The sequence below is a fragment of the Polyodon spathula genome, chromosome 3, assembly GCF_017654505.1.
Source record: "Polyodon spathula isolate WHYD16114869_AA chromosome 3, ASM1765450v1, whole genome shotgun sequence".
NCBI lineage: Eukaryota > Metazoa > Chordata > Actinopteri > Acipenseriformes > Polyodontidae > Polyodon > Polyodon spathula.
Window position 1 is genome coordinate 27416444 of NC_054536.1, and position 27800 is coordinate 27444243.

General features: G+C 38.4%; 1 protein-coding gene across 37 annotated transcripts in view; it reads right to left on the minus strand.

Moving 5' to 3' along the window:
• Positions 1-2036: 2036 nt before the first annotated feature.
• The window catches only part of LOC121312935 (CLIP-associating protein 2-like), a 136481-nt gene continuing 110717 nt past the window's right edge, over positions 2037-27800 (minus strand). For 23 of the 37 annotated variants that reach the window (XM_041244901.1, XM_041244900.1, XM_041244905.1 and 20 more), the window contains 10 exons: positions 25733-25876; positions 14207-14350; positions 14011-14117; positions 13050-13206; positions 12645-12867; positions 8237-8430; positions 7365-7493; positions 6615-6821; positions 3872-3988; positions 2037-2405 (listed from right to left, as the gene is read on the minus strand). In XM_041244901.1, coding sequence (XP_041100835.1) covers positions 2319-2405; positions 3872-3988; positions 6615-6821; positions 7365-7493; positions 8237-8430; positions 12645-12867; positions 13050-13206; positions 14011-14117; positions 14207-14350; positions 25733-25876 — 1509 coding nt within the window. In that variant the 3' untranslated portion in view covers positions 2037-2318. Of the gene's footprint in view, positions 2406-3871; positions 3989-6614; positions 6822-7364; positions 7494-8236; positions 8431-12644; positions 12868-13049; positions 13207-14010; positions 14118-14206; positions 14351-16937; positions 17019-25732; positions 25877-27800 lie in introns of all 37 variants that reach the window. The other 14 variants (XM_041244879.1, XM_041244875.1, XM_041244877.1 and 11 more) reach the window with 1 other exon arrangement.

The following is a 27800-nucleotide window of genomic DNA, read 5'->3' on the forward strand; positions in this document are numbered from 1 at the left end:
AGACTCTTCTGCAATACCAGCAAACTAATTCATCACAGTGTGCAGGCACCATTACAGGGTCCAGCTTAAGCCTGTCACCTACTTCCTGTTCTTTATGTGGCAGTGGTGGTGCTGCAGGCAATAACAAAGGTAAAAAGCCAAAGCAATGTTGACTTTTTGATTACATAACGACACGTTCTAAACCCTTGTAGATAACTGATGCTGTTGAAGTTGAAGAGCACAAGGGCAGACCTCAAAGCAATGTTTTAGAAGGGGTTAATTCTTCATCTCACTCTTAGAATGCAAGTCCTCAACAACATAAGCCTTGTCATTCTTCCAGCAATGCTGCTGCAGATTCTTGTGACATTTTTGGTAATCATGACGGGAGGTTTATGGTGGAAGGACTGCACCGAAAGCTCATTGACTCAGGATGAAGGAAATTAAGATTAAGCCTTGCGGAAAGAAGCAGTACAGTACATCAGTGAGAAGGCCAGTGACAAAGACTTTTCAGTCATAGAAGAACCATAAGCATCACCTTCCTCAAGTAGCCAAACTGTTTCTCTGTAACCCTGCTACCTCTACCCCATCTGAAAGGCTTTTTTCAGCAGCTGGTGCTATTGTGACAAGAAAACGTGCCAGGCTTAGCCCTGACCATGTTGATATGCTGGTGCTTTTACATAGTAACCTGGCATAATATGTGTCTGTTAACTAATTTGTGTTACAACTTTGATGCTCATATCACAATTAAACTGTCTCCGTGAATAGTGAGCACATTTCTTTCAAGAAACAAGTGTTGTCAGAAAAAGTATGACTATTTGGCTCCTTTAAGAAATTAGTATGTTTGTAATGCTAAAAATAGACCTAAAGACATATTTTCACCTTAAGTGAATAGTATTTTATTGTAGTTATTTCTGCATATTACTAGATAACCATCCCAGAGTTATGTGAGAAAGCATTTTCCGATTAATATAACTCAGAATGTAAATTGCTGCCATGTGTTTTGACTGAGTGAGTTGCCACTTGCTATTTAGATACAGACCATCAACAAAGACAGACAACCAAACCAGTACTGGAGAGATAATATTACAGAATATCATCTAGTATATAGTGGGGGTGCCTTTTATTTTATTTATTATTTTTTTCTGCATTAAATAAAACAATAAATACATGAAACTAAATCGGAATTAACAGATTACTCGATTAATTGGAATCAATAATCGTATTCGTGCTCGATTTAAATATTCAACTCAGCACATCTCTAACCTGAAGAAGCTTTGTGAGATGAAGTGAAATTTGAAGGACTACCATACTATGATACCAATAAACCCATTCAAAATAACTAATGATAGTGTCCCTGTTTCTGCCAAAATAGGCGCTGACTCTTGCTGAAGTGCATAAATGTATTTATTTATTTTTAATTGTTACAGAGCTCTTTAATAACACCTGAAGAGCTGCCTTCTGATAAAGCACAGACAATAATGTCCTTTAAGAGGAGAAGAGTTTTAACAAACCATGTAGAACATACTGGGAGTGTCTGTGCAAAGGAGTCCACTCCGAAGCTTCCTGCTTGGGTAAACCACTCGCAGGTATGGCTCACATCCATTCAGTAAAGCAGTAACTCCCAAAACAGATTACTACTAATCCAGTGATGGACTACTACCTGAACAGATAGCTTGTATTATCTGCCCTAAACTTTTGAATCAACACACTCTTGTTCTGGGAATAAACGTGATCTGGCTGATCACGTCACCAATGAATATTTTCTACTCCCTCCCTACTAAAGAGCATGTGCTATTAACACAGACTACCCCACACAGAAAGCCTGGTTCTACTCCGTCTACTAGTAGTTACTAAGGCAATGATAACTTTTGCATCAAAGCGTTTCTTTTTTCTTTACTTTTCAAGTGAACCACTAAAACATAGGAGACTTAAAATGCAGCTGGATAAAAGCAATTTTCCTAACCTTTTTTCTAAGCTTAAATCATTCCTTTTATTTTCATTACCCTTTATAAAATTATAACACTGGTAAAAGTAAATAGGGAAGACCGATAGGAAAAAAAGATGAAAATGATTTAATGAGCAGATTTAAAATTGTTTTTTTTTTATTTCCTGTTAATCTCCATTTACCTTGATCATTTGAAACTAATACTGTAATCCCCCTCCGTTTCAAAATAACTTTTAGTGCAACAGTTAACATGCAGGCTTGAGGGAAAGCCATCCAGTAATGTAACTGAAAACAAAAACTAATGGGCAAAGATGTGTTTTAAATGATTTCTCTTTGTGTTATGTGCCCGTCTCTCCTTTTCCCCCGCTGATCCAGTTGCCGGTGCTGGTCTTCACTAGCTCTGGCTGGAGATGTCAGACGTTGGGTCGCTGCCACCACTCCCTGTCTGTGCTCTCTTAATGTACAGGTTCAACAATTTCAACTGGGGAGAGAAACAAGAATACTGTCAATCTATACAGTCCATTCAAAATCTGACTAACATTTGGATGCATTAAACTCAACCTTCGATTTCGCTGTAAGCATTGCTCATCTCAAGCAGTGATCCTCAAAGTTTTTGGGCCAAAGGTAGAGGTCATGATAATTTCTAGATTTTGAAAGTTTTCTTATAACAAAATGTGAAATAAAAAAAAATATTAAAACATAGAAGCAGAGATTGAGAGTACATGGTAGTATAATGTAATGACTTTAGTTCCACCAACAATACATCTGTATTGCATGTTAGGTCAGCAGGCATAGCTTCGTGGATCTCAGTCCCAGAGTAAAGGAAGTTCAATGGACCTTGCACGTAGTTCTTTGTGGACAGAAGGAAGCAAGAACACTACATGGCCATCAATACATTACAACCCAGTATTTTAAGCAGCAAGCGATTGTCACATAGCAACAAATTTGAGATGTCTGTCCATTTTTTTTAAATTAAATTTACGACTCACTGATAGGAGAATAAGGCAAATAATAAAAATAAAAAAACAGGGGTGCAACAGTTTCTAATAATCTCTCAGAAGACACTACAGTTTTCAAGATGTGGCTGTCTGAAACCAGGGGGTTATTTTCAAAAACATGGCAACTGCATTTAATTATTTCACTCCCTTTTACAATTTTCTAACCTATACATTATTTGTGTATATCTACTTCATTTATGTTTGGTTTTGCCAAGTGATGTTCTTTGTGAATATGTGCAAGATTTAATCAAGTAATTTTACCAGTCTTTAAAAAACAACCCCCAATAGTAAAACACAAAAAAAAATAAATGGAACAAAACTAGAAAGTACAGTGTTCGTTATTTCAAGAATATAGTTTCAAGAATATACTTTATTCACAGATAGTATGTTGACAGTAACATGTAGCAGTACTGTCATTTACTGTATCAGGGCCCTTCAATTCACTGTTTTTAATATTTCTTAACACTTTGCCAGCACTAACGTAGGGGTAACACCAAATAGTCAACTAACCGAACAGTAAAATGACAATCAGCCTCAGAAACTTGTATTCGACTATTGACACGTCAAGTGATTGTGAAGTAATTGTGAAGAGTGTGGTTTAAGATGAACGGAAGTGCAGTTGTGGTTGCAACCCATCAACAAAAAAATAACAATAACACATTAGAGAACATTAATAAACAATTTTGAAAAATTCTAAGCACTTGTAAAATAACTTAATAGTGAAGTGTTACAAAACAGTATTTTCACAAATAGAGCATTAGACATTATCAAATACATGACTTAATGTCTTTTAAAAGTGGCAACTAGTCGACCTACCGTATTTCCTTCGAATTTAAGACATTCTTTAAAATTCGAAGGAATGCAGCATTTGATTATTTTTACCTCACTCAAATCTAGTAATTCTACCTCTAGTGTACTGCACTAGTGACGTCATGTCTATGGTACCTACTTTGCTGCCAGTGAGCTGGCCGAGATGGGGTTTAAGCTCTTCACCAATGATTGCATGGATAGCAACCAGACAGAACACACAGGCTTTGCGAACACTGCTCTCTGAATTGTCGTAGCCCTGAGAAACAAAACACGGAGAGTCTGTCAATACATTAAAAAAAATACAAAAAATAAAACATTGCTGTCATCAAATGACATGAGCTCATGAAATTTAAAACCACAGAATGAGTTACCATTAAAAAGTTAAACTGGGTATTTTTTGGGGAACAGAAACAAAGAAAGAGGACCTTTATATTTTAATGAATCTCCCGAATCTACATATTTCAAGGGATGAGGAAAAAATGTGTCATCTATAATTCTTATTAGTAGGAGTCTAAGCCAAATGCTGAAGTTACAATAACGCTGAAATCAATTTTCGATTGCAGTACAATGAAAATAATAAATTTAAAAGTAGGCAGCATTTTATTGAAAATATGGTTGTAAGTTAACTTTTAAAAAAGTATAGCTGGCGAATGAACTGCACTTGAAATATGCATGTTCCATCCTGATGACGGGCATTTTTAAAATCACAAAAGCATAGCAACATCAAGGTTTTGAACAAATTGGAAATGCCGACGATTTGCATCCAGTTTGCTGTTCATAGACCTGTATTATTGTACCCTGGTTTGGTTTCCGGGAAAATTGAAATTTGCAGCAAAATATTTATTTTTTCATGTACAATGGTGCATTATCCACTTCTTTCAACATCTCCACTTTTGTCTCCAAAGACAATGCACATTTTTGGCATCTCAAAATGTTTCATAACAGTACACAGGTGCTAATCAGGCAAATTAATACATTTCTAACTACAGCAATTCATTTAATTACATTTTTTCTTCCCAAAATAATTCTCAAAACTGGAAAAGAAGTAATTTGCAATAAGCGACTGCTAAATTTAGCCGGGACCATGTAGAACATATATGGTATCAGGAAATTAGTCATATTTTTTTTTTTAAATTGTGTCCAGTTATTATTTGTCCCCCAGTTTGGAATGCCCAATCGTTTTTCCCCTCCCCACATGGCCTCAGGAGACCTTAAGGTTCAGTGGGCGTCCTCTGATCCCAATACAAAGCCAGTTTCCTTTTTTGCATAGGAACTCTAAAGCAGATGTCTGCGAGTTACCGACCTCTGGATGACAAAGGTCAGCCCTGCAGCTGTCTGCCTCACGAGGCTCCTGGCCAGCCGAGTTTGCTGTAGCGCAATGAGGAGAAACAGTCCTGTACGGTTTTGCCTACCTAACCCATGGCAACGACACAGCCAACGACATTCCCTTTGTCCCCAGCGGTGACCAGCTGTGAACCTGCACTGTATGACTCGCCCTGCGCTAGGGCAGCAACGAAGGGCACATTTTGACCATCAAAAGTTCGGAACACATTACCAATGGAAGGTCCGAACTTTCTATGGTACTAATTTGGAAAATTTATGGGTCACCATAGCTACTTGTATATATTTGATTGAAAATCCTATTTTTTTTTTTTTTTTTTTACAGGCAATCCATATAAATGGAAAAAAAAATTATAAAAAATTCACATGTAGTTAAAATATGTTATAAAGAACAGTAATCATGTTTTTATAACTTAAATAAAAATACAATTTAAAAATACAACTTTATTTACACGTAATTAATTCTGCTTGCAATATATACAGTAAGCTTGCATTGCAGCAGCACCAACTGCAGCAGAATTAGGCAAAACAAAACTTTATTTACCAGTCACCGTTCCTACTTATCAGTGACCTTTTACTACTAAAAAAATTACTACTACTAATAATATGAACTTACTCTTGTCAAGTGACCCCGGAGGTTGGTTGTGCCTCCATGATACATCAACAATCGCTTGCACAGTTTGTATACAACTTAACAAAAAAATCCCAAAACAGCAGAGGGGTTTCGTGACATTTCTTTTAATACAGCTTACCCTATACAACGCTTTGCTGCTGAGACGGTGAATGAAGAAATGAAAGGTTTGCCTCTGGATAACACAAGCTGGAGGGGGGAGGGGCGGACGATGTTCAGTTTTCAAAATTAAAACTATTAGTGTTAGTGTATATTTTATATGTTTCAAACATGTTCTACCATAGCACTTCTCTTGCACTGTCTTGTACACTAGGTATTCAGTACATATTTTACTGAATCACTACAACCGCTATAGGTACCACCCCAGTGCTTTGGATACTATACCCTGCTCCATACACGGCAGCTGCACCATACAGAGTTGCTACACATAATGATTTGGTAGTGGATTAATACAGCAACTTTTGTTTACGTAATACGCATTATACAAATCAAAAGATTGAATTTTGCATGCGAGTGACATTTAATGTGTGATTTATAGTATTTAAAACTACCTTTGAATTCCTGGCTAGTGAACAAACCTTCGAAAACAACCCTACCCTGCACACTACATGCCTAGTTCATTTTAATGAGAATTGATTGTTTCTCATTAAACATAGCCAAGCAAAAATATACAATACATATGAATTATACTTCAAAAACAAACAATGCACCTCACAATAATATCTGAAACTTATAAAAGTTACAAAATCTAACAACATGTCAGACAGGGTGGGATGTAGCTTTATAGCTGATATATCTCTACACGGTCCTGCAAAAACACACACACACACAGATACTGATTTAATACTCTGCTATTCGTTCCTCTTAGTGGTATGCGTCACATATAAAAGCTGGACTTTGAATTGTTTACCTGTACTAAACCTGGGACGATCTCTGGGAGGAGCTGGTTTAAGGTCTCTCTCGAGACTCTGTCAATGACTTTAGTTTGCATCTTGATAGCAGCCAGGTTTATGGGGTAGTCTGCTGTCTGGATGATGGGGCAGAGCACTTTTACACACTGATCTGGACTGATGGATGTCGCCAGCATTGAAGCTGCTTCCTCAGCAGCTCGTACCACCTATAGACATCAAAAGGTTGCTTTGGGTTACAGACAGCTTAAAATACACAATTATATTCCTTTTATTTCAGGTATTTTCTGCAGCTTAACATAAGCTTTTGGAATGTTGTATACCTCTCGTACAATGCCCCCGCTTGTATTTTAAATGGATGTTGGTATTCTCACTTGAAGCACAAGCAAAAGAAAAAAACTGATTTCTAATGAAAACATAATTAACACAAGGACTCCAGAGGTTAATAATGTGTGATGGAAGTTTAAGCGTCACAAGGAGATCTAAATTGATAACTTTGTAGGTTAAAAAAAAAAAAAAAGAGGTAAAATTCAGAATTCCAATAAGTGACATGGCCAGCTGTTCGACTGGGTTGTGATGGTGTATTATACCGTATAAATCATTGTTCTGTTCCCTCTATGTAAAAGAATTTGCTGCTCTTACACTTTTGATAGCCATAAACTCCTGCCCCAGTGCTACAATAATGCGTTAAAGATCAGTCAAGCTTAACAAATGCAAAAAAAGAAGGTGCTGAAAAGCCTGATGCAACTGACCTCCTTTTGTGGATCTTTATGCGCCTCTAGAGTCTTCATGATGGTCAGCTCTGCATAGTTCTTGAATCTTACTGGCTGTCTGTTGAGGATTTCTTTCAACAGTCGCAAAGCCAAGGCTCTGATAGCGTGCTGTGGATAGTCAGTATGGATCAATTAGCTGGATGTTACACCTCGAGCAAATACAACTTAGTTGATGTGTCGAGCTTAAGTGAAGGGAATGTTTTCGTGAAGTGTACTGCCAAAAATAATACTTATTTCTTGTGATCTTTTTGAGAACATTATTTTTTTTTTGTTTATAATTAGAATAATTCCTTAAATAGAAGGCTTAGTGGTCCAGTGGTTAAAGAAAGGAGCTTGTTAACAGGAGCTTCCCTGTTCACTCCCAGCTCAGCCACTGACTCTGAGTAAGTCACTTAACCTTATTGTGCTCCGTCCTTTGGATGTAAAACCAAGGTCCTATTGTAAGTGACTCTGTAGGAGCAGTTGTGATGCACAGTTCACCCCCTAGTCTCTAAGTTGCTTTGGATAAAAGCACCTGCTTAATGACTAATAATAATAATAGTAATAATAATTTTTGACAATGGTTTAAGAGAAGCATCCATGTTTCCGCACAGAAGAAACAAAGTACACCCTCTGGGAAACATTAAAAGAGCATGCAGACACTAATATCTACATTTCCTTTTTCCTCTTCATTAAATGATAGAGGCACCTTGAAGAAGCAGCCAGCTGCCATAAACAGCCAGTTCAGTCACAACTGATACTAAAGATATGTACTCTGCAGGTTATACATTTAAAACACATTTATTAGATAGTCCAGACAGACATGGGAAGCTCCATAGCTATGAAGTAACTTAGGAGCCTGTGAGCAGCACCTCTCTGTCCCCGAGTGTCTCCAGCAGCAGCAGGAGGATGGTTTTGAAGTGTTCGTCCCACACCACAAGCAGGTTGTCCCGGATGAGCTTCATGAGTTCACACAGGGCTGCCTTCCGCTCCTCCACACGTTCGTTGTGATTGGACAGCTCTTTCAACAGCTCTGCCACCAGCTCTGACTGGTCCAGATTACTGTCTGTGAATACATGGGAGCAGTAGTTTGAGTATTTTAATCCATGCTCCTGAAACTCATCTTATTAAAAGGTTCACACACTCCAATTAGCACTGATCTTGGACATTTACGTAAAGGCAGGGATGAAATTCTGACAGTACTCACTGGTACTCTGTACTATGACTTTTTTTTGATGCCGGTACTGGGTACAAGGACTTATTTAACCTGCTTTTCATCCAACGCAGATGCCTTCCTTCCACTCACAGTCTATTACCACAATATTTCCCAAATGCGCTTTCATTCAGCACAGTTTGTGCTGCTTGTATTCTGTTTATATACCCCAATGTAAATGTATAATGTATATAATGTATAATTTTAGGAACAAAACTTTTGTAGCAAAAGTTTCGCTTTTGTGGATGAGGAAAAAACGTTACACAAAATAGATGTCTACATGTATTTCAGCAATTCGATAATTAATTTGATTCAGATAATGCAGAACCTAACTCTAGAAATGCTGGCTTGTAGATGAATATTCTTGGAGTATAAAAGGGTTAAGCATAGGATGATTGCTGCCATTACCAATAAGTCAATATGGGAAAAATTAAAGATCTATCTGAAGACCTTAGGCAGAACATTATTTATTGTCATAAAGCTGGAGGACACAAGAATAATTTCCAAGTATGTGAGTATCCCAATTTCAACTATTATTTCTATTATCAGTACAAGACTCATGGTACTGTCACAACTCTCCCTTGGTCTGGAAGAAAGAAGATTATTTTAAGTAGAAGAATTGTGAGGAAGGTTAATAACAATCCGAGATTGACCGCCAGACATTCAAAAAAAGTGAATTGACTACAAGTGGGACTGCGGTTTCCATTTCAATTATTGGTCAAGTATTACATGGTGAGGGTCTCAATGGTCGCAGGCCAAGGGAAAAAAAAAAAAAAAAACCCAGGAAAACACCACAAGGGCAATTGCTTTAAATTTGCAAAACAGCATTTGAATGATGGATATGAGTTCTGGTCAAAGGTTTTGTGGAGTGATTAAACTAAAATCGAGCTATTTGGTCAAGCTGGTAGTCATTAATTTTGGAGAAAGTCTGGTGAGGCGTACAAAGAAAAGAACACCACACCTACTGTTAAGCATGGAGGTGGTAATGTCCTTCTATGGGGCTGTTTTTCCTCTAATGGCACAGGAAAGTTGGGTCCAATACATGGATTCCATAGCATACAAAAGATATTTGCCAGTCATCTGAAACTGTTTAATGAGCAACTGGACGTTCCAACGCGACAACGATCCAAAGCACACATCAAAATCTACTTTGGAATGGCTAAAGAAGAATAAAAACAAGGTTCTGGAATGGCCGAGTCAAAGTCTTGCTCTAAATCCAATTGAGAATCTTTGACATGAGTTGAAGAAGGCTGTGCACAAAAAGTCCTTGGAATTAAAAAATGAACTGGAACAATTTTGCACTGAAGAATGGTCAAAAATCACTTAAGAACCATGCCAAACGCTCATTGACAAATATTCTAATAATTTAAAAAGAGGTTATTATTGCTAAAAGTTGTCTCAACTAGATATTAATTTAATTTTCCTTGTTAAGGTATGAATACTTTTGAGTTTAGCATTTTTGGAGTTTTGCAAAAAAACAAAACAAAAAAAAATGATGAAGTAAATAATTGTCGACATCTATTTCTTGTAACTTTTTTCCTCATCCACAAAAGCAAAGCTTTTGCTACAAAAGAATTAGGATTTTTCCTGAAATTATTTGCTTTTGAGAAATTTCTAGAAATTATAAATTTCCATTGGGGTATGTAAACTTTTGACTACAACTGTATGTTCTGATCCAAGGCTATTATTGTAGCATGGTAAGGTCCTGTTGTAGGTGAGAACCCAGGGTCTGGAAAGTATGACGATGACTTCAGGAGAACACAATGGGAGGTTAAAATGGCCAAGTACATCATTAGTAGTAGTAATGACTTTTACATAATAAATTTGAGGGGTATTTAGCACCTATTTATTGTGCAGTTTGACATACCTTTTGTATAATTTTTTCACAGCAGCTTTTATCTTGAAACAAAACTCCCTCTCTACAGCAGTTACTGCATAGTGTAACATTTCTTAATGCTTGTCATTTAAGGTTTAACTTAAGTGTTATATTACAATACATGACTGAGTGATATAAGCAGAGGGTACAAAGCTTTCAGTATTTTCAGCTTCTTTGTTTATGGTGAATGGGTTATATTTGATCAGTTATTTTTCCAGGCTTATTTTGTAATTGTAAATGTATCGTGTACAAATATGTACACATTTTTAAATTATTTATGCATTGGTACTCAAATTTTAAAATGTTTACACTCGGCTGTGCATATGAGCACCTGCACTTTTCTGTTGAATTTCACACCTGCCTAAAGGTATTTCAAGATTAGGGCTAAATGATGGTCTGTGAAACCAGACAAGTGTATAAATCACTTGTAACAAAAGGGTTAATTTTTATTGTAAAATAAATAATTGATTTTAACCTTTAATAATTATAGTATACAGATGTGTACTGAATATGAAGCCAATATCTTAAAGTTTTCATAAAACTGAAAATGTGAAGTCTGCTGAAAGTGTGAAGTCTCATAATTGAAAAATTGTGCCAACTGACTACTGCACTGGTCATTTGGAGGTTTGTTCCCCCATTTTGGTAACTTGCAACTAACAAAAACCTAAAATTTACATATTCACATGCAATGGCTAGTTTTTCTAAATAGTCATAGAACAAATACATGTAAATCAGATTTATACATTCCAACACTGCAGCGGAGCACCTGCATTTAATACAGGCTGACCCTGTACCGCATTAGGAACATTTTGTGTAAACTGAATGTTACAGAAAAAAAAGATGTTATCAGAAAAACAAAACAAAAAACAAAGCACAAAGAATGGTGAACATAACAAACAGTCTAGTTATACAAGCCAACAGAGTCCAGTTTAAAAACAAAGAATAGGCAGCAAAGCAGACTTAGCATATGAGAATGATGAAGCTGACTAAACAGAGCGTCTTCATTGCTGGATCAGGGAACTGAACTTTGCAATCCTCTCATTAACATTTCAGGCAGACCGTATCAATTGTAAAATTGAATAAATTCAGCACAGCATAATAGCCACTTACTGCAGTACTGCTAGCTATGCACAGACGACACTGTTTTGTCAATACACTGTGCTTGCCTGGTGTTTCTACTGTAAACAGCCGTGTGTGTATTGGAAATACAATGAAAGGAAACACATGCTCCTTTAATCTTACAATATTTTGTATGCTGGTCTGAACCAGATTTTTATTTGTTTATTTTTTTTTTTACATTTCTGACAAAGCAGCTGGCTTTGTGGGTCATTAGCAAAATTACAGAGATTTGTACTTTTGGTCCAAGATTTGTCATCAATCAGACAAGAGAAATCCATCAGAAAACAACGCTGATGTACAACAGTTCAGTTTGTATTTTGGTGAATTTAAACTAACATTTCTCAACATTTAGTTTTTTGATTTATGTATGGACACTTAACATTGTTTAATTCCTCAACTTTTAACGTAAATGAAATATTAAGCCCAATGTCTTAATTTGGGTCACTGCTATGAAAACTGGGCACAGGTGTTTTTGTGAACATTAAAAGCATCCCTGGTGATATATTATTGGCGTGATGTGATGGCTTGTAAACAAGTACAACAGCAGGAGGTTAAAATAATTGTGGTCACAAAAGGGTTAATTGGACAGTACCCATCATTGAATTTGATCAAGGCAATCCAAGAAGACAACTGTGTACCAAATGTGATATGCATTCTGTATAACTGATACTGACAGAGCTTATGGGGCACTGAAAACTGGACATCCTATGTAACAGAGCTTGTTTGTCAGAGAGAATCATAGAATACAGCTGTGCACCAAATAGGAAGACTATATCTTGAAGTGTATTATCATGAGGAAAGGTCTTAGGACCTCAGTCAGCCACAGAGTGTAAGTGTGAGGTGAAAGTCACACACACACTTAGCATGTAGTGTTTCTAAAAGCATACAAATATGAAGATAAGTACCTCAAATACAGTAGCAATGGTGATTTAACAGTGAGGCAGCGACAGCTTTGTAGCACTGCTGCCAAAAAAGGGTCACTATCTTACTATCTGGATTATCCCTAAACAAAAAATTAAAATACCTCTCAAACAGTTTAAACTGTTAATGATAATCTTTCTCGAGGACTCACCTTCTGGAAATTGTTCTGCATCGTCGTCAAGCATGGCCTCCTTGAGGGTAGACTTGTTGAAAGAGTCCGAGTAGTTGAAGGGTTTGTAATCCCGGGAGCGTGGGCTGGAGTGCATTAGAGGCATGGTGTTGAGGAGTGAAGTCTTGTTGTCCAGGGCTGTACGGGCTGTGTCTGGTGCGTCACCACCACCTCGCAGGTCAGGAAGGGTGCTTCCCATCCCACCCTAAAATACAAGCAATAAAATATAAATATACGCAATGAAAACTCACTATTAGGGACAGTCAAGGGACCAACAAAAGGTGGTCCTATTAGTACCTACTAAACAGTAAGACTTCCCTGCATTACCCATGCCCCCTCAAGGGCTGCAAAGAAAACAAACCACCACAAACAGAACTAAACACTTACAGCTTCTCCGTCGCCATCTTTTTTCAAGTCCCTTTTGACCGGCTCGTTCATGTCTTCCTGACTGCGAAAGCTGAAGTTCTGAATGGCTTCTGTCACTCCACGGAGAGAGCTGTAGATGTCTTCTGAGTTCATGTTTTCTGTATCATAGTCAAATGCACTGTTGGGACAAAAAGAGACAGTGCTTGAAATTAAGGACTACATCAGCACACAGACAAGCCAAGCTCTTTTCATAAGAGATAGCTCTCCATTTTACTTCAGCTGCACAATAATCTTTAAAACGGAGATGACAAAATTAATCCAAATAATTACTTAACAGCAGCACAATAAAGAGGACCAGAAGACACAGTTGGAAATTAAGGGGAAATAGACTTGGGACACTTCTTTACACAGTGAATGGTAAGGGTGTGGAAAGGAATTACCTAGCCATGTATCACTGGGGTCCTAACTTGAAAAATGTTTTTAAATCTATCTGCTACCTGGAACCAGATGAGCACAGAGGGGCTGAAGGGCCTCCTCTCGTTTGTACATTTTCTTATGTTCTTGTGACACAGCTGACAAAAGTCAAAGTGCCATAATTCACAAACCCATAGAATTGTTTAACTCTTACTACACCTATGTAGTGGCACAGTACTCATGACAACTGCTATAGTAGATTTGATCTGAACCCTGGTAGAGCTGACCTATTATCTGAAAAGCGTAATCAAAATGAAATTCACAGCAAAAACAGCTCTAGAAACTATATTTCAATATGTTAAATACATATCAATCATTCTGGCCTCCAAAATATGTTTTACTTATTATTGAAAAACTATAAAATTGGGAGATTATAAAATATATAAAAAGACTAGACAAGGCATTTTAAGTATGGTACAGAATTTGATCAGTACTTTGAACAAATAACTGATACTGGATGTGACCACTGATGTAAAGGAGCCGAACCAAGAGGAAAGCAGCAAATTACCTTGGCGACAAAGTGTTCTGAGACATGTTTGTTGGAGAGGTGAGGGGGCTGGACCAGCTGGCTGGGGAGCGTGGTGTAGGTCGAGTCAACGGGCTACCTGTGGGAGCCTGGAGAACAAAATACATTGTTAACTAAAGCAAAAGAAAAGGTACTGGTATTGCATGGCCCATGTTATAGAATATATTCAGCAAAGTACCTGGGCAGTGTTTCCACTGTTCCGAAGATGGTTCTGAAGAAGTTTGGTTGCGCCATCCTGGAAAGTTTTTGGTAAAGCTCCGAGCAGCATAGTGAATTCTGGGGTGTTGAGTTGGAACAAAGAAATCAACACAACCTGTGCCGCCTGAAACAAACACAAAAACAGACTCTTAAGAACCAGCAGAACCACTGATCCGTTCCATCCACCTACATGTACTGAAGCATTTACTATGTGTAAAGTGTAATAGAGGAGGATTCTTCACACTAAAGTAATGCATGCTCCATTTCTAAATAAACCAATTAGAATCTATTTTAATAATGTAAACAGCGGCAGATTTAACAAAGGAATATTTACTGTCCATCATATTAACAGCACTGAATATAATAACTACAATGGAAAGAGATCAGCGATGGTGCAGGATCACATATTTGCCAAAGTTTACATAATTAAAATAGACCCTGTAAAAGTGGGACTGGATAGTTTTTACAAGTAAACAAGAGAGACAGTGTAAGTAGAACTGATTAAAAAAAATGAAAAAGCAGTGTTGCAACTATTGAAGGCACCATAAAGCATTGAGGAGCAAGAAAGGATTATTACATATTTTTTTTAATACATAAACAAAACACAAGTCGCTGAAACCACCACAATTTAGGTAGTTCTTCAAAACAAACAATAAAAACAAGTTAGTTCCGTCAGAATAAGCTCTTTTAAAAATGACAGTCAAAAAGGGGAGGGATAGTACCCTTGTTAAACAAGTATCAAATTGTCTGGCTGCAAGGCAATGCACTCACATTTCTGCTCAACAGCTGAATGTAGTCCAAACAGTTTTCAGAACTGAACTTAAAGCATTATTTCATCAAGAAACTTATTCTGCCACGGAATTGCAAGATAAAACTAGGCCGCAAAATGAACCCAATTACTCAGGGTTGAAGAGTGAGGAGTAGACAGATCAAGCAGATGTTGTGATACAAACCAGATTAGAATGGACCATTAGGCAGTTGGGATTAAGTAGAAGGAATTACTCTCTTTTTCAGATAAGCACAAGGTACAAGAAAGTATTAAATGGGTTACTTTTCTCTATCAAGTAAAAAAATCTTAGTAGCAAACACACATACAGTTAAACAACCAATATAGGAGAATTACTTTTTACCACAGTAACACAAATAATCCTAAACAGATGTATTCCTAGTTAAATAATTGTTAACTGACACTAACCCTGCCATGTATAAAGTCCAAGATACAAGTAGTTTTAACTTCCACTTTCACCTAAAATCAGCAATATTGATCAATTGATTTCACAGTATCCTTATGTTTTTACTAGACACCTTCCTTGTTCTTCTTTTGTTGTTCCCTATCCAACTTCATTCACCCTGACACATGCTGCTAAGCTATTGTGTATACCGTAAAGTCAGGCACTCATTAGATAAACAACTTTAACTATGACATTCATATACTGGACTTCATTCTGGGCAGAATGGATTTCCAGGTACTCGTTTCTTAATTGCCTTTAAATTACTTTAAGTTCATTGAAAATGAAGACTGTCTTAAATATTGTAAGAAATCAGATTACACCAATAGGTAAACATGGACAAGGCTGAGCATTAAGATTAAACAGCTACCACTGGACCATTACCAAAGTCCAAAAGTTAATCCATCATTGAGGGGAGTGTTTACAATCCTACTGAAATAGCTTATTTATATAAGAGAGAGAGGGATAACATTTAGGAAAACACAAACAAAAAACAGGCTTCTCTTGAGCTTTATTTTAATTTGCACTGTATATAAACCTTTTTTTAATATAATTTATATATTAAATATATATATTAAATATGTACCTCTCAGGGTCTAGCGGTTCTGTGGTCTCAACTTATCTTTAATGGATGGTGTTCCAAGGCACAATCCTGTACAATAGACAGGCTCTACTTTGGAGTGGAGCAGGACTTGGGCAGGATTGAAGGACAGTAGAGGGAAGCTCATCTAGCTGCTGAATGCATGTCCAGTGCTAGTTATTACTTATATCATGAGCAATTTGAATTAAATGCTATAGAGCAAGTTTTATTGCACTATCCAGAAATAACTGCTCCCAAGTTTTACAGAGGATAAACTACAGAGCAATAGCCTTATTGTACAATGAATGCATTAAGAAAATATTTGCACCTTAACACACGGACCATTAGCTAGGTTCATCTATGTACTGTACTGATGCTAGCAACTACAATGTATCTATTAGTGCTGCAACAGTTCAGATTATTCCATTAAAATGCCAGTTTTCCATTTATTTTAGTCTTCAGAAGAATCTCTAAAATAGAGAATCTGAATTGATGTGTTCGTGCGGAGAACAGCACACACCCTCAACAAGAGATACTTTCTTCTTGGAATCTCTCCACAAATTCTAACCAGAAGGACGAGTTAGTCCAATTCTCCCCCACCCAGATGGCTGTATTTTACCTTGCTGTGTTCGAAACTATACATTTAGAAAATCGAGCTAATAAAAGTGAATAAATAAAATTGGTACTGACAAATTGGAATAGAAACTTGTGCAGCGCTAGTATCTCTCTGGGTACTACACTGGCACTAGGTACACAAGTATTTGTAGTACCTAATTAAATTATAGTTTTGAGCAGCAGCTGCTTGTACAGCTACAGCGACATCTAGGTTTTTTTTTTGTCAATGTAGGTATCGGTTAATGTATTAAGCACCCCTAAATCCTTACACCTATAATAATGCTTACTTTATATGCAGTTGCCCCCCTGCCGTCCTCAATATTTGTTTTTTGGGGTTCTGTGACGTCCATGGTAACGCTGCCTGAACACTGGATTACAAAGATTATAATAAAATACTTTGCTTCCCACAAGCCCCCTATAACAGCAGCGTGCATTATATAATTACAATACAGTACATAGATATTAACATGGAAAATACTACCACTATTACAGTACATAGGTAATTATTAACCATATTCTAACCAGATCTGGGATCAATTAGAATTCCAATTACAGCAGCACTGTTGGCTGAAATTACAACAATGATATTTTGTTCAATTACAATTATGCTGCAGTAATTACAATTATACTAAAGTTACATAAACTACACAAATGAACATGTTTATTCTACATAACCAAGCGATAATCACAGGTATAAATACAGAAACGTACTATAACTTGTACTGTATTTTTTCAAACAAATGGGGGCACAAAGTCATTGAAAATATGAGAATGGCACTGTGAATAATGAAGCTTGGAAAGGTGTGTAATTGAACTGTACTTGTTCAATTATAAGGCAGTTACAACTACAATTGTGTAGGGGTGCCAAGGTTCAACTACAATTACATCTATAGAAAGGTACTTTTTTTCTTTATATGAAACAGAATATAACACACACTAATAGACATACAGATGATTCAAATATCAAGACCCGAGAGAGATCAGAGTAGTTTTGCAGCCAACCTGATCACCACTTATAACCATGTTGGAAGACAATTTTAGTTATTTTTTAAACTACAGTAATTTGTCACATATCCTACTTACTCTGGGACCAGGGTAATGGCAAATATGTAAAAAGGCAGATAAATGAATCCTGTTTTAAATATCACTACACACAGCTGTAACAATTACTATATTCACACAATTGTTTTGAGATTCAGCTTATTAGGGAGCTCCCTTGTTTAGAAAGACACAGCGTATTAATGCTTGTGACGGGGTAGCCGTCTGCCATGTGGATGTGTGCATTTGCTGCTGAGTGACAGGCAGGAGATCAAGACAGAGGTTAAAGTTGATACACCCTGCAGGCAAACAGGATTTATTTACACATCAGCACACTGAACAGCTCAAGTGACACTACCAGCAATGGCAGTGCACAGGACACATTCAACACAACGAAAACTTTGGTAGGATCTACAATCTCTGAACTAATCTCTGTTCAATAATAAACTAACATTGCTGAAGAGACAGATCTTGGCGGACAGACAGTTTGGGCAGATGTGACGGATTAATGTACAACCCGATTTGTACGATGCATTAAAGAATCTATGTTGGCTGGTTCTGATGGTCTAGAAAAGACCTCTAAAGATTTTACCGCAGGTTTTTTTTCATAAATGTGAAGCAAGAACATGACCAAAATCAAACCAGCCATCCAACTGGGTCCAGGTTATCATTGCTGTCCAAAATGAATTTATTTTTCATTTCTTCTTCCACCCCCCCCCCCCCCCCCCCCCCCCTCCTCCCTCCCCCCCCCCCCCCCCCCTTTTTCTGTTTTGGTGGTTTGGAACTTATAGGTCAAGCTTATCTAAATTAGAGACATTTGTTTGTACACATAACAAATCCAGACTATTCTGGTTAGAACCCAAAACTTCAAAACCACTTTTCAGTTTACAATAGAAACATTAAACGGACAACACACAACATCACCTGCATTTTAACATATTAGAAAATCAGGAGGCATGCCATTTTATTTAAATTTTTGTTTTAGGAAAAACAGATATGAACAAAGTCTACTATTTTTAAAGATATGGACACAGTCTTCCAGGGTAGCACAGTATTGTGTTAAAAATCTTTAACTGCAATGTCTATTATTTCAGATGTTCATCATAGCACAGGTGAGTCTCTTATAATCAGTTCTATGAGAGCCTCTGCCAATTAAAAAAAAAAAAAAAACAGAATACAATCATTCTTTCTGACTCAGTATTTCAAAAAGCTAGGAGCACAAAATGTCAAACTAATTATTTTCCCTGACATCGCTGTTCCAAAGAACACATCCTCACCGATTGCTGTAATTACTCTCAATTAGGGGGTCCTCTCTACAGTGTAGTTGTTGCTACTGTCCAAAGAAACAAAGTCAGTTCTGACTAGGAACAGATGGCACTGAACAACTAACAAGAGAAACAAAATTTAAGCATTGGCTAAGGTAGAAGCTAATTCAAGGAAACTGCAGCTGACACAACCATATACATATATATATATTTAGAGGCTTAATAGCAAAGGGGGTGAATACATATGCACGCACCACTTTTCCGTTATTTATTTTTTAGAATTTTTTTCATTTCACTTCACCAATTTGAAGTGTTTTGTGTATGTCCATTACATGAAATCCAAATAAAAATCCATTTTAATTCCAGGTTGTAAGGCAACACAATAGGAAAAATGCCAAGGGGGGTCAATACTTTCGCAAGCCACTGTATGTATTCACCCCCTTTGCTATTAAGCCTCTAAATAAGATCTGGTGCAACCAATTACCTTCAGAAGTCATATAATTAGTTAAATAAAGTCCACCTGTGTGCAATCTAAGTGTCACATGATCTGTCACATGATCTCAGTATATATACACCTGTTCTGAAAGGCCTCAGAGTCTGCAACACCACTAAGCAAGGGGCACCACCAAGCAAGCGGCACCATGAAGACCAAGGAGCTCTCCAAACAGGTCAGGGACAAAGTTGTGGAGAAGTACAGATCAGGGTTGGGTTCTAAAAAAATATCCGAAACTTTGAACATCCCACGGAGCACCATTAAAGCCATTATTAAAAAATGGAAAGAATATGGCACCACAACAAACCTGGCAAGAGAGGGCCGCCCACCAAAACTCACGGACCAGGCAAGGAGGACATTAATCAGACAGGCAACAAAGAGACCAAAGATAACCCTGAAGGAGCTGCAAAGCTCCACAGCGGAGATTGGAGTATCTGTCCATAGGACCACTTTAAGCCGTACACTCCACAGAGCTGGGCTTTACGGAAGAGTGGCCAGAAAAAAGCCATTGCTTAAAGGTGTTCACCAAAAGGCATGTGGGAGACTTCACAAACATATGGAAGAAGGTACTCTGGTCAGATGAGACTAAAATTGAGCTTTTTAGCCATCAAGGAAAACGCTATGTCTGGTGCAAACCCAACACCTCTCATCACCCCGAGAACACCATCATGCTGTGGGGATGTTTTTCATCGGCAGGGACTGGGAAACTGGTCAGAATTGAAGGAATGATGGATGGAGCTAAATACAGGGAAATTCTTGAGGGAAACCTGTTTCAGTCTTCCAGAGATTTGAGACTGGGACGGAGGTTCACCTTCCAGCAGGACAATGACCCTAAGCATACTGCTAAAGCAACACTTGAGTGGTTTAAGGGGAAACATTTAAATGTCTTGGAATGGCCTAGTCAAAACCCAGACCTCAATCCAATTGAAAATCTGTGGTATGACTTAAAGATTGCTGTACACCAGCGGAACCCATCCAATTTGAAGGAGCTGGAGCAGTTTTGCCTTGAAGAATGGGCAAAAATCCCAGTGGCTAGATGTGCCAAGCTTATAAATACATACCCCAAGAGACTTGCAACTGTAATTGCTGCAAAAGGTGGCTCTACAAAGTATTGACTTTGGGGGGGGGGGGGTGAATACTTATGCACGCTCAAGTTTCCTGTTTTTTGTCTTGTTTCTTGTTTGTTTCACAATAAAAAATATTTTGCATCTTCAAAGTGGTAGGCATGTTGTGTAAATCAAATGATACAAACCCCCAAAAAATCCATTTTAATTCCAGGTTGTAAGGCAACAAAATAGGAAAAATGCCAAGGGGGGTCAATACTTTCGCAAACCACTGTCTATCCCACCTATCAATCCACCCAATCCAATCCAAATGGAGGACTGTGCACCTAAGTGGAAAGATGTAGAGCAAGCTGTGAAAAAACCAAAGGCATCATCATCTGGAGTTCCCTAGAGGGTGTACAAGATTGCTTCTGGAGTTCTAAGAATCCTGTGGAAATTGATGCAAGTGGCATGGGAAAAACAGGCTGTACCAAGAGCATGGCGCCAAGCATGTGGAGTCTTTATACTAAAAGAAAAGGATTCTACACGCACCGGTCAGTTTCGTCCTAGTTCCCTATTAAACATAGAAGGCAAGATTTTTTTCAGCATTATTGCTCAGAGACTGTCAACCTACCTATTAAAGAACTGCTTCATTGACACTTCAGTACAAAAAGCAGGCATTCCAGGTTTCCCAGGATGCTTAGAACACATCAGCGTAATCTGGCAACAAATTCAATCAGCAAAAAAGGAGAGGAAGGAGCTCCATGTGACATTCCTGGATTTGGCTAATGCATATGGTTCAGTGCCACATGAACTTCTTTGGGCAGCATTTGATTTTTCCAGCGTACCGATGACAATAATAAATTTAATGAAAGCCTACTTTGGAGATTTGCCAATTAGTTTTTCAACCTCAGAATTCAGCACTACATGGCAATGCCTAGAAGCTGGAATAATGGCAGGATGTACCATTTCTCCACTGGCTTTTACCATGGCAATAGAAGTAACTATTCGGGCATCAAAATGGGTAGTGGGAGGAGAGCGCTTGTCTTCTGGAATTCGACTACCACCAGTTCGAGCATACATAGATGACATGACAACAATGACTACAACAGTAGCCTGCACTAAAATCGGTTATTGGGCAAATTAACCAATAACATTAAATGGGCACGAATGCAATTCAAGCCCACTAAATCAAGGAGCATCTCTATAATTAAAAGGTAAAGTAGTAGATAAAAGGTTCTACATTAATGGTGAGGCAATACAAACAGTGTCTGAGAAGCCAGCGCAAAGTCTAGGGAGATGGTACAACAGGATCTAAAAGGACACAGTTCGTGTTGGAGAAGTTAGACAACAAGCAGTGGAAGGATTCAAGAGCACAGACATCAGCGCTTTACAAGGCAAACTGAAACTCTGGTGCTTTCAGTTTGGTCTACTGCCAAGACTGCTGTGGCCACTGACTGTGTACGAGGTTTCCTTGACAACAGTCGAGAAGCTGGAAGCTTTAATCAATTCATATGTCAGGAAATGGTTGGGAGTTCCACGCTGCCTCAGCAGGACGGTTTACTTGGCGCCATGACCAGTTGCTGCAATGTCTGGCCTTAGCATTAGAAGACAAGCGTAACCTGATCAATAAGTTGCCACCAGTTCCATCAAAGCATTACAAACAAAAAAGACAATATTTCTCTGTCCAGGAGAGCAACCACCAAGAAAAGGTGTTAAAACCAAGCCTCGACCAGGACAACTGGAATCTGCTGGTCAATGGCTTATTTTTCCAACTGAGATTGACACCACTAACCACTTTGACCAGACATTGTCTTGTGGTCTTGTTCATTTGGTAGAGTTAACAATGCCGTGGGAAGATGCTGTGGATGAGGCGTATAAGAGGAAGAAACTTCAGTATGCCCAACTAGCTGCTGAAGTGGAACAGCGAGGATGGAGAGTCCGAGTTTACCCAGTGGAGGTGGGTTATTGAGGATTTGTGGCACACTCTACAACCCGGTTTCTCAGAGACCTTGGGTTCAGTGGCCAAGAGTTGCGTCGCACAGCGAAGAACTTATCTGAAGCAACAGAAAGGAGCAGCAACTGGCTGTGGTTGAGACAGAAAGATTCTGGATGGGGATCTCAAGCACAATAGAAAGAAAGCAACGCTTATGTACAGGTAAGTAAGCTAGGCTCAGCTGAGTGGGGGGTGGAGGGGGGTGAAGCTGGGACGCCAGAATCACTGTTGAGCCCTCTTGAGTTTTGTCGTGGGCTAGTCAACAAAACACTGAGGATGGAAGGTGCCCACTTGAAGACCCCAGAGATGTACCCTACTTAGCTCAATCCAGACAGTTGTCATGCTGATGCGCTGGGGAGACCGCACTGAGTTGATCCCCAGAGCCAGCATCACTGTTATGTGTGCTGATGGGCTGGGGAGGCAAAATGAGCTGATCCCTAGAGCCAGAATTACACTGCAGCAATCAATACCAGACAGAAGGATATCTACATCATCAAATGGAAAACAACGCAAATGGATGGAGATGCAGACAGATTACATTAGTTTACTGGAAAGCTATGTCTTAATTGGTGCTTATCTTGGCGAAAGCGGAGTTCAAATCAGCATGAAGTTCAACATTCTGTGGTACAAACTACTGCTGTGAGGTGGTAATAGAGTAACGCAAAAACATGATCTGGAGCGCAGTAAGAAGTGTGGTAGGATTCAGTGCGTAAAGCAACTTCTTATATATGCCATCCAGCCTCAAATAAGTACAATTATGAAATGGCTTGGATAAATTAAATGCTGTGATTGGCTCTTCAAGATCACATGACCATGTAGTAAGAATTGTCAAATGAATGGCTAGGTGCAAATCCCATCCCAAGATCTATCAATTTCCTTGGATTTATTTTCCTTAATTTCAAAATATCTCTTTGGTGGAGATCAGTTGGTTGGATCTTAAACAACGAAGGAAGAGTGTATGACCAAAAAGAAAGTTAATATTTTCAAGAATATGGTATAAAAAGTTAAACACATTCCGGTAATTGTAGACATCAGTGTGTATTTTAATTAGGGCTTAGGATTTTCAGTGTTTTACCCCAGCTTTTCTACTCTCCTTTAAAAATGCAATTGATACCTGTTAAGCCATTCACAACTGAGAAAAGCATGAGTAAAACTGTTTTAAATTTAGTTTTTTTTTTTTTTGTGAAAACTAAAAATGGGCTTTTAAATCGTTGTACTTTTTAATTTAAAAAGCAGACGTGACATCTTTATTAATGTACAGTTACATATAATGATTGTAATAAGTTAGTCGCTTATTAGGGGGAAAAAATTGAGGGAGAAATTAACCGCCATGCCTGTGTTATAAGGGTCGACTGGGAAGTCGCCCTTAATACTCTAGTTCCAAAGCCAGGGTTTTGAGAATCTACGGCATTCAGTAAAGGTAAAAGGGGAGTAGACCACACCGCTGCATTGCATCTGTCCTGACAGATGCACCCTGGAACAAAGCCCACAAAGCCGCCATGTCCCTGGTAAAATGGGCAGTGAGGTTTTCTCTATCCAGTTCGATTACCGCTGCTTAGACAGGGTTAGACCATGGGACCTAGCCCCACAGCAGACAAAAAATTGCTTGGACTGCCTCTAACTTTTCATCCTGTCAACATAGTATGCCAGGGTCTGCTCAGCTGAATGCAGGGGCTCAAATGGAGGCTTCATGAGTGCATTAAGCATCACTTTTAGCCTCCAGTGAGGAAAAATGTCCTTCATAAGTGGACAAAGCTGCCGAGCCCCTTTCAGATATGCCCCACCAGGAAGCGAGTTCCTGGGAGAGAGTCAATCTTGACGTATGCTGAAATACCTGCCATATAAACCATATAATGTAGAGGGGGATTTCCCGTCGTCAAATAGGTCCTGCAAAAATTGGGACGGGTTGTGGGGTCAAACTCATGAGGCAGACACTACGCCATTCAGTAGCTGCATCAAGGTTGAAAACCAGTCTTCTGTACTTCTCCCCAATAGCAAGACTGGCCTTGCATGTCTCGCAGGGTTAAAACCCAGGCACTGGTACGAACAGTCTTCATAATGGTGATGCTAAAGCTGTCACCAAAATGGCAGAAATATACTGCGGAAGAGATTGCAAGCAATCATAACTGAAGCAAGTACCTTGTTCCTGCGCAGGGCTGCTGCACATGTGCTATAGCAGCACGTTGCAGACAGGCCTGCCCGCAGTCTCTGTTAAAAAAAAATAAATTTAAAAACGAACGCACACAACAGAAAAAACTCAAATAAAGTAATTTAAACAATTACATAAATAATATAAAACATCTCGTATTTTTAGCCAAAACAAGAAATAATAACTACAGCCAGAGCTATTGCAGCCTCGGGGGACAGCAGCCGACTCATGTTGCTGGATCCCCGGGAAGGAGCGACTCTAGCCGCTGGCTTCAAATAGGACACAAGTCCGCAGTGGTACGTAACAAGCAAAAGGCTGGAGTGCACAGAATACTCGTCATTAGTAAAAACTATTACAGCTATTATACTAATATCACACAATCTGTGTAAAAACATAATAAATGTGAAATATACAGCAGATAGAATTAACATGTACTTATCTGAACAAGGCTCTCCGGTCAGGTCAGTCTTCAAAGGAAAATGGCGCATAGATTTCGCCAAAGGATCGCTGAGCAGCTTTATCATTTCGGATGTTTAGGAGGTAAAATACCCATTTGGTAATGGTTACATTTCGTACTTGAAAAAAAAAAAAACCCTGTGGCCTTGTGCCTCACAACTCACCTAGGCGTGTGTAAGATAAGTCTCTGTAAGTAACCTTGGATAAAGGCGTCCGCTAAAAAAACTACAACGCTGCCATAAAGCACACCCTGTCATGGGTTACTGCCTACTCAACTAACTGACTTGTGTGTCATCTCATCTTGTAATACTCATTGACACTATTTTTCTTTGAAAAATCATTGCTAAAGAATACAACAAATTATTTGCAGGAAACAAATCTCTTTGCAGATATTTTTGCAGATTTCCATGGGGCCTTCTTGACCTTCACCTTTTAGAAGCACATTAAAAATAATCATTGGTAGAACAACATTTAAAATTCATTTTGTACATTCCAACAGAGTATTTGGTTGATTTTCCTCTGATATTTTTGCATCCAATTTTGAAAGATTCATGAAGTGTCCAGTATACACATTACCTGTGCATTTATGTACTATACCAAGCTTAAGCGCTTTTATTAAAATGACAGTTCAGGGTACCCTACCTTCCTGACGTCAGAACTCTTGGGCTCAGTAGTCCAGGTGATGATTCGCGAGACGGCTAGCCGGGTTTCACTGGAGTTAACAAAGTCCCCAGGATCCATCTGCATAGCCAGCGTCTCAATGTACTTCAGTATCGCAACTTTCACCTGCCGGGAGTGCAAACAACACTTTCAACTACAGCGCACAACAACGTTCAAGCCTGTTTATTTAAAACCTCCAGAACACCATAACACAGGAGAAAAACAGCGTGGTCTTTAAATGGGCAATTATATTTATGTTTTTTCGCAGGTTTTGACTCAAATCCAAGACTGCACTGAGAATATTTCCACTTTATTTCGATTCAAGTGGTTACTTGGTGGTCTTTGCTTAATATTCTTGAGGGGACGGCGTCTCTTGCTAATTGAGTTCTACTTGTCAGAAAACATTAGCCATTAAGCAGATGCACATGATTGCTGTCTGTACTACGCAACTTTTACTGGAAAGATATAAATATAATAAATGAACCACACATCAAGAGAATGTTTCTACAGCTCAATCAGTACTGTTGACTGTAGCCAGCATAATTTTAATTATTAAACCAGTTATTCAGTAGAAAACTTTTAGGTTATGTTTTCTTCAGTACTAAATCACAATTTAGGGAAAAGTAGTTAGGAAGTGTGGAGGAACTCATTTTTGTGGTAATTTTGCACAGGCAGAGCTGTAAGGGTGGTTTCTGTATGAGCTTACTAACCTTAGTATAATTTAGTAGCTCTAGTGGTCTTACTACAAAGCACAGTAGCTCATGTCGACGATGAAGTCTGGCTCAAGGTAAGCTCATACCGTACTAAAGTAGATGTGGTAGGAATATTATTGGCACAAGTTAATTCACACAAAACGAGCACACAATTGACTGATCTGTGTGGCTGTAATTAAATGTGGATCCTCAACGTGTACGGAATCATGAAGCTCTCATATAAAAGCCTAGTTAGAAGCAAAACAGGCGCTGATGGAAGTATAAATTGAGGGTTTCCAAAGCTCTCAGGCTTTTAAAAAAAAAAAAAAAAAAACAAACAAACAAAAAAAAAATTAAAAAAAAAAAAATCCCTGCTCTTTCTATTAAAACGATTCCCTGCAATGCAGCCACGGTATCACATTCCTTCCTGTGAATTACATGATGTGTTTTCTTACTTTTGATGTGCTTAATTATTGTCTCCCGCTGCATACTTCCGTTACAGTACGGATATAAGATTGCTTCCCCACAGCTGCACTAACCTGTGCTGCTTGGTTCCACACTTGGATTTGCTCCTGCAGTGAGCAAGTATGGCGCGTTGTTTTTCTGTGGCAGTGGGGAAGCAATTTTATAGCTGCCCCGTACCTGTAAGGTTTCCTGGTAGGCTTTAGAGAGAGAAAGGAGAGTGCAAGAATTATAAACACAGCTAGAGGCAGAGCTTAGAGCCTTAACAAAAGAGAGAGGGAAAGAGAGAAAATAACGGGAAAATTAAAATCTGAAAAAAAAAAAACGTGCGAGCGCAGGAAAAGCTAGAAAACGTCTTTGTTGTAAACACAGCCTTTTAACTGCATGGTCTGCTGTGCAGGGTTATTCAAGGAATACAGGACAAGGGGTCCTGTTACTGTAAGATATCAGCATGCTTATTGTGTATTCCCAGTGCATTGGTTAGCCAAGCAAAGTGGGAGGTTTTGATAGAATGGAGAGGAAACAAGGTCAGCTGGGAGTTGGAAATTAAGAAAAAGTAATGTTTGGCCGAAAAAGCAATGTCTTCTAGATTTCAGTAATTTGGTACCCTAAACTGTTTTAATAATGAAATGATAACTTGGCATATAAAATGTACACCATTTCAATATAGCAAGTGTTTTTCTATTAAGACAGTTAATACTTTCACAGCATTGCTATGTGTGTGCTTTAGTAGTGAGGTTTATGCATGAGTAGCTGCTTATCAGATGTAAGCTTGAAATTACCAGCTTCAATAAAAAAAAAAAAAAAAATGCTGCCAAGAAGCATTGATAGGCACGGTCTTTACATTAATACATACAAATCAATACTCACCTTCCAGTTCAAACCCCATCTACTAC